The 8,012-nt window shown below is 47.9% G+C and overlaps 1 protein-coding gene across 1 annotated transcript; it reads left to right on the top strand.

Annotated features, from left to right (window-relative positions):
- Positions 1-9: 9 nt before the first annotated feature.
- On the top strand, positions 10-7,324 carry FEN1 (flap structure-specific endonuclease 1). Its single transcript, XM_082270120.1, has 2 exons — positions 10-78; positions 6,044-7,324. Exon 2 carries the CDS (start codon positions 6,106-6,108, stop codon positions 7,249-7,251), a length of 1,146 nt encoding a protein of 381 aa, XP_082126246.1. The 5' UTR covers positions 10-78; positions 6,044-6,105; the 3' UTR covers positions 7,252-7,324.
- The last annotated feature ends 688 nt before the right edge of the window (positions 7,325-8,012 follow it).

Here is an 8,012-nt window from a genome sequence, read left to right as displayed (position 1 = left end):
GCGCGCAGACAGGGCGATTGACGAGAGGGAGGGACGTAGTGTGAGCGCGCGAAAATCCTGTGGCGGGAGCAGAGTGTGGTGAGTTTGTCGGGGTTCGCTATGGTGGGGTATTCGGTAAAGTGGTGGGCAGTACGGTGACCGGACAGCCCGCCTCTGAGTGGGTGTAGGTACTCGGGGTTACTGTAGTTGGCGCTGTGCTGGGTGTCTGACTGAGCACGGAGCTAGAACTTTCCTGGAGGAGAGCTGTGTCATCACATCTCCTCATAGCAGCCAGTCATTGTGGTGGGTATAAAGGGGGAGGTCATGTGATTAGTGTGAGGACTGGTGATCTCTAGGCCCCATTCACACCTCTGCGTCACGCTAAAGCGCACTTTTATTGGGGGGATCACATAGGGGAGCCTGATCACGTAAATGTGCTTCCTGTGCGTGCTGCAAGCGCACCAAAACCGTTCCAGAACCTTTTCGGGTGACATGCGTCCTACAAGCGCACCAAAACCGCTCCAGAACCTTTTCAGGTGACATGCGTCCTACAAGCGCACCAAAACCGCTCCAGAACCTTTTCAGGTGACGTGCGTCCTACAAGCGCACCAAAACAGTTCAGAACCTTTTCAGGTGACGTGCGTCCTACAAGCGCACCAAAACCGCTCCAGAACCTTTTCAGGTGACGTGCGTCCTTCAAGCGCACCAAAACCGTTCCAGAACCTTTTCAGGTGACGTGCGTCCTTCAAGCGCACCAAAACCGTTCCAGAACTTTTTCGGGTGACATGCGTCCTACAAGCGCACCAAAACAGTTCAGAACCTTTTCAGGTGACGTGCGTCCTACAAGCGCACCAAAACCGCTCCAGAACCTTTTCAGGTGACGTGCGTCCTACAAGCGCACCAAAACCGCTCCAGAACCTTTTCAGGTGACGTGCGTCCTACAAGCGCACCAAAACCGCTCCAGAACCTTTTCAGGTGACGTGCGTCCTACAAGCGCACCAAAACAGTTCAGAACCTTTTCAGGTGACGTGCGTCCTACAAGCGCACCAAAACCGCTCCAGAACCTTTTCAGGTGACGTGCGTCCTTCAAGCGCACCAAAACCGTTCCAGAACCTTTTCAGGTGACGTGCGTCCTTCAAGCGCACCAAAACCGTTCCAGAACTTTTTCGGGTGACATGCGTCCTACAAGCGCACCAAAACAGTTCAGAACCTTTTCAGGTGACGTGCGTCCTACAAGCGCACCAAAACCGCTCCAGAACCTTTTCAGGTGACGTGCGTCCTACAAGCGCACCAAAACCGTTCCAGAACCTTTTCGGGTGACATGCGTCCTACAAGCGCACCAAAACAGTTCAGAACCTTTTCAGGTGACATGCGTCCTACAAGCGCTCCAGAACCTTTTCAGGTGACGTGCGTCCTACAAGCGCACCAAAACCGTTCCAGAACTTTTTCAGGTGACGTGCGTCCTACAAGCGCACCAAAACAGTTCAGAACCTTTTCAGGTGACGTGCGTCCTACAAGCGCACCAAAACCGCTCCAGAACCTTTTCAGGTGACGTGCGTCCTACAAGCGCACCAAAACCGTTCCAGAACCTTTTCGGGTGACATGCGTCCTACAAGCGCACCAAAACCGCTCCAGAACCTTTTCAGGTGACGTGCGTCCTACAAGCGCACCAAAACAGTTCAGAACCTTTTCAGGTGACATGCGTCCTACAAGCGCTCCAGAACCTTTTCAGGTGACATGCGTCCTACAAGCGCACCAAAACCGTTCCAGAACTTTTTCAGGTGACGTGCGTCCTACAAGCGCACCAAAACAGTTCAGAACCTTTTCAGGTGACGTGCGTCCTACAAGCGCACCAAAACCGCTCCAGAACCTTTTCAGGTGACGTGCGTCCTTCAAGCGCACCAAAACCGTTCCAGAACCTTTTCAGGTGACGTGCGTCCTTCAAGCGCACCAAAACCGTTCCAGAACTTTTTCGGGTGACATGCGTCCTACAAGCGCACCAAAACAGTTCAGAACCTTTTCAGGTGACGTGCGTCCTACAAGCGCACCAAAACCGCTCCAGAACCTTTTCAGGTGACGTGCGTCCTACAAGCGCACCAAAACCGTTCCAGAACCTTTTCGGGTGACATGCGTCCTACAAGCGCACCAAAACAGTTCAGAACCTTTTCAGGTGACGTGCGTCCTACAAGCGCACCAAAACCACTCCAGAACCTTTTCAGGTGGGGCATGTCCTACAAGCTCACCAAAACAGTTCAGAACCTTTTCAGGTGGGGCATGTCCTACAAGCGCACCAAAACCGTTCCAGAACTTTTTCAGGTGACGTGCGTCCTACAAGCGCACCAAAACCGTTCCAGAACTTTTTCAGGTGACGTGCGTCCTACAAGCGCACCAAAACAGTTCAGAACCTTTTCAGGTGACGTGCGTCCTACAAGCGCACCAAAACCGCTCCAGAACCTTTTCAGGTGACGTGCGTCCTACAAGCGCACCAAAACCGTTCCAGAACCTTTTCGGGTGACATGCGTCCTACAAGCGCACCAAAACCGCTCCAGAACCTTTTCAGGTGACGTGCGTCCTACAAGCGCACCAAAACAGTTCAGAACCTTTTCAGGTGACATGCGTCCTACAAGCGCTCCAGAACCTTTTCAGGTGACATGCGTCCTACAAGCGCACCAAAACCGTTCCAGAACTTTTTCAGGTGACGTGCGTCCTACAAGCGCACCAAAACAGTTCAGAACCTTTTCAGGTGACGTGCGTCCTACAAGCGCACCAAAACCGCTCCAGAACCTTTTCAGGTGACGTGCGTCCTTCAAGCGCACCAAAACCGTTCCAGAACCTTTTCAGGTGACGTGCGTCCTTCAAGCGCACCAAAACCGTTCCAGAACTTTTTCGGGTGACATGCGTCCTACAAGCGCACCAAAACAGTTCAGAACCTTTTCAGGTGACGTGCGTCCTACAAGCGCACCAAAACCGCTCCAGAACCTTTTCAGGTGACGTGCGTCCTACAAGCGCACCAAAACCGTTCCAGAACCTTTTCGGGTGACATGCGTCCTACAAGCGCACCAAAACAGTTCAGAACCTTTTCAGGTGACGTGCGTCCTACAAGCGCACCAAAACCACTCCAGAACCTTTTCAGGTGGGGCATGTCCTACAAGCTCACCAAAACAGTTCAGAACCTTTTCAGGTGGGGCATGTCCTACAAGCGCACCAGAACGGCAAAAAAACAGACAGATGGGGATCCCATTCCCCATCCATCCTGCAGATCGAATGGAAATGGACAGATGGCCCATTTCCATCCGACCGCTCCATGTCCGTTCTGCATCAGCGGAGCAGACGTGGACCTGTCATCTGCTCAGCGGGGATCAGCAGAGATCCTGCGCTGAGCAGGCGGATCTGCTTGACAGTCTGCTCCATGTGTGTTTTTTTTTTTTTTTTTTTTGGGTGGGGGTCTTTGGTGAGATATCGCAGGTATTTTGAGACAGAGAAATGGACTTAAGAAAATCCCTTTCTCTGCAGCACTTTATGTGAATGAATAAGGAGTTATCCATTCATAAACTGATAGCAAACTGAATGTTTACTATGTGATCAGCTGAGCTGTCAGTCAATGGCTGCCTCAGGCCACTGCACTTCAGGGAGGGGGCTGGTAAACGCGTTTTACCAAGTCCCCAGCTTTACCAGCACCGCTCCCCGCTCAGTATGACTGCTGGCCAGACACAGTGCTGGTCAGCAGCGGCAGGAGGGATGTCGTTTGATGGATGGGGGGTACAGAAGGCTCATACACCTCTCTCAGCCCAGGCTAGGGGAGAGATCGGGATTCTGCGATTTACCCCCCAAGCCCCAGCAGCACCTGAAGCCAGCGGGAGCGGCAGAGGAGGAATTCCAGCTTCTAAAGGTAGCTGCAGGGGATTGGGGGGTGGGGAGAGTAGTTTTCGGGTGACAGGGAGTGATGGGAGGTAGAGGGGATGGGAAGCAGTGGCATGGGGGGGGCGTCACATTTTAGGTTAATAACTGATCAGTGGATTGTAATCCGCTGATCAGAGTTATATCAGAATTGTTCAGCAGACTCTGCTGAGCAATTCTATAAGTTGGTAGTCATTGAAGTGACCATGAACTTATAGCAGGGGGAGAAATGAGGTCCGTACGGCTTGTAGACCTTGCCAGCTGCAAGCAGTGCTGTAGGTCTGTACGCTGTATGGATCTTGCAGTGAAAGGATTAAAGTGGAACTAAATCCTTGTTTCCTTTGCAGGAATGAAGCTGCCGTTTTGGCCTCTGATCTGCAACTGCCAAGGTGCTGTATATGTGATCAGTTGTGACACCAGTCATTTGATAGTTTGGTTGAGAACATAGGCAGATGTGACAGTTGCATTCCTGGCATGCCTTGAGTGTAACAGTTTTTTTTTTTTTTAAACTGTTAAATTAATGGGTTTAGTTCCACTGTAAAGCAGTCAGAGCCTGAGTAGAAAATGCAGTGCCTTGTCAGTGTGCTACAAGAAGGATCCTTGCTCTCTGAGAAAGCAGTAGTCTCTCTGTAGAGGTCTGTCACACTCAATGCTGAATCAACCACTTGCCGACTGATCACATGGAGCATACTGCGGCAAAGTGGCTCGATTCCGTCCAGCGGCGTAGACCTACGTAGCTGGACTCCTCCCCTTGTGGGCGGCGCGCTCCCGCTGTATTCAGTTACAGCGGGAGTCGGGCCAGGGGAGGAGAGGCGGTGATCACTGCCGCTCTTCCCCGATCGTCAGGGATCGAGTGAGGAAATCTGCCCGCTTGTGTAAACAAAGCGGGCGGATCTCCTATGTGACAGGCAGGGACAGATTACAGGATTCAGCATAGCTGAACCTGCGATCTGTCCCTGTGTCACACAACCCCCTCCCCCCACACACGTCAGTAAGCACCAGGCATATATTTAACCCCTTGATCACCAATAAAGTTAACCCCTTCCCTGCCAGTGTCATTATTACAGTAACAGTGCATATTTATAGCACTGATTACTGCAGTAATGTCACTGGTACCCCCAAAAGTGTCAAATGTCAGTCAAGGGTCCGATCTGTCCGCCGTAATGTTGCAGTCCCCCCAAAAAAATCGCAGATCGCCGCCATTACTCGTTAAAAAAAAAAAACAATAAAAATGACATAAATTTTTCCCGTAGTTAATAGCTGCGATAACTTTTTGCGCAAACCAATCAAAATATGCTTATTGCGATTTTGAAACATGTGTAGCAGGAAACAAATTGGCCAAAAATGTTAAAAAAATTTTATTTTTGCATTTTTTTGGGGGAATTTCATATAAAAAAAAATGTGAAAAATATTGTTATTTTTTTCAAAAATTGTCGCTCTTTTTTTTGTTTATAGCGCAAAAAGTAAAAATCGCACAGGTGATCAGGTCATCTTCCTCTGTGACATCATTGGGAGGAGGTTGTCTCTAAGGTTTAGGCAGCTGCCTCCTGATGACACGCCACTAGGCCCGTTCCTGTTATGAAAAGGAGCCAATAACTCCTGGGGTGTGTACGTCACAAATACAAAGCTCTGGAAGGACAGCAAGACATTTTGGCTTAAACCAAAATGGAGGAGGAGGGCAGCTGCGATGTGAACAATTTCATGAAAGTAAATAAACAGGGTTGAGGTCCACGTTCTGTGGTAAGCGATCTTCTGAATCGTGAAACGCGTTAACCTGTCCCATGTCCTTGTGATGCACTGTATGTATTCATCTTTTATGGGGAATTAAAGCACTTCTACTTCATCATACTGCTGAGGGCGGTCAACTTTCCTTTTGATTGCTTAGTATTTGGATGGCGGATCCAACCTGGAGTACTTTACCTCACCTGAGCGGCTCTTTCTGTCATTATGTATGCTTTAGATTCTGGATGCTTGAGTTTTGATCAATTCGCCTCGATGAGTTTCCAAACAAGTATATGCTGATATGATGTGTAAGTTTGTGTTGACTGAGCACTCCTTTTTTTTTTCCCTTTGTTTCATTAGTTTTGGAAAGACTTGGAGTGTCGTATATAAGACTAACCTATATTTATGTCCACTGTAATCTCACATCTGTTCTCTTTCATTTCAGGTTGTGCATTGATACATTTTCTTGCTGCTCATTTTTTCTTTTAACTTGTCTCTGGCTGTACAATGGGAATTCAAGGTCTTACTAAACTTATCGCGGATGTGGCCCGTGGAGCCATAAAAGAAAATGACATAAAAAGTTACTTTGGGCGCAAAGTGGCTGTTGATGCCTCTATGTGCATCTACCAGTTCCTTATTGCTGTGCGCCAGGATGGGAATATGCTTCAGAATGAAGAAGGTGAAACCACCAGCCATCTAATGGGCATGTTCTATCGTACAATACGCATGGTTGAGAACGGCATCAAGCCAGTGTATGTTTTTGATGGAAAGCCTCCTCAGCTGAAGTCAGGTGAACTGGCCAAGCGTTCTGAAAGGAGGGCAGAGGCTGAGAAGCAACTTGAAGCTGCTCAAGAGGCAGGGGAGTTGGAGAACATCGAGAAGTTCAATAAGAGACTTGTAAAGGTCACAAAGCAACATAATGAGGAATGCAAGAAACTGCTAACCCTAATGGGTATTCCATATGTGGACGCACCATGTGAGGCAGAAGCTACCTGTGCTGCTTTAGTGAAAGCTGGAAAGGTGTATGCAGCTGCGACTGAAGATATGGACGCATTGACCTTTGGTACTCCACTGTTGCTTCGTCATCTCATGGCTAGTGAGGCCAAAAAGTTACCTATTCAGGAATTTCACCTCAGTCGTGCTCTACAGGATATAGGAATCACACAAGAACAGTTTATAGATCTTTGTATATTGCTTGGCTGTGATTACTGTGAGACCATCAGAGGCATTGGCCCAAAGAGAGCAATAGAACTGATAAGACAGCACAGGAGCATTGAAGAGGTCCTAGATAACATAGACCTGAAGAAGTACCCTATTCCAGAAAACTGGTTATACAAAGAAGCTCGCCAGCTTTTTCTAGAGCCTGAGGTGGTTGATCTAAATGATTTAGAGCTGAAGTGGCAGGACCCAGATGAAGAAAGCCTGGTGGCCTTCATGTGTGGTGAAAAGCAGTTCAACGAGGACCGCATCCGCAATGGTGCCAAGAAACTGACCAAGAACCGCCATGGTAGTACTCAAGGCCGATTAGATGACTTCTTCAAGGTGACTGGTTCCATCAGCTCCACCAAAAGAAAAGAGATTGATGTTAAAGGCTCAGCTAAAAAGAAGGCAAAAACAGGCACCCCATCAGGGAAATTTAAGAAAGGCAAATAAGTGACTGAACTTGGCAGAGCTGGAGATGTGAACTGTTTTTCTGATTTGAGTATTAGGAGTGTTGATGTCTTGGAATGTTATTTTCATTAAAATGTTTAAAAAAAACATTTTATTTAGATTTTTTTTTTTTTGTCAATTTTTGACGAATACTGAAGAGAAAATAAGCACCCTAAGAAACTTATTTTCTGCTAGCTACTTGCCTGCACTAGAAAGATGACAATCACATGTCACCTGCCCACAATAGTTTTACTGCAGATGAGTCAGGCCTGGTGACGTACTGGTACATTGCCCGGCACGTGCTTTGGCACGCACCCCATCCTGTGTCAGGTAGATCATGGTGCTCTGTACCTGAGGTATAATTTGATCGCAATGACTGGTTAAAATGATCACATGATTACAAGGTAAACAGTCATGCTTTCCATTCATGACAGCTTTCTTTCTGTTCTGAAGCTGTGATTGGCCCACAGCTATCACATGGTACCTGATAGCCTGAACCATGTGCATAGCTGTAGCCGATCACAGCATGTCAACAGAAAGCAAGTTGTCTTGAAAGGAAAACCATTCTTGACAGTTAACTATTGCTTATAACAGTGTTCATCACTGTTCTAAGCAATAACAATGTGGAAAAACAAATCCTGATTACTCTTCCCCACCCAGTGTCCCTATGGTAAAAATGTATAAAGTTGAATAATGTATTCAAATTTTTTAACATACTGTCACCAGTCAGTATCCCTGATCACCACGACATCAGTCATATGATG

The sequence above is a fragment of the Pelophylax lessonae genome (genome assembly GCF_965119305.1).
Source record: "Pelophylax lessonae genome assembly, chromosome: 10".
Classification (NCBI taxonomy): Eukaryota; Metazoa; Chordata; class Amphibia; order Anura; family Ranidae; genus Pelophylax; species Pelophylax lessonae.
Note: the sequence above shows the minus strand (reverse complement) of the source record. Positions and strands in the feature narration are given on the sequence as shown.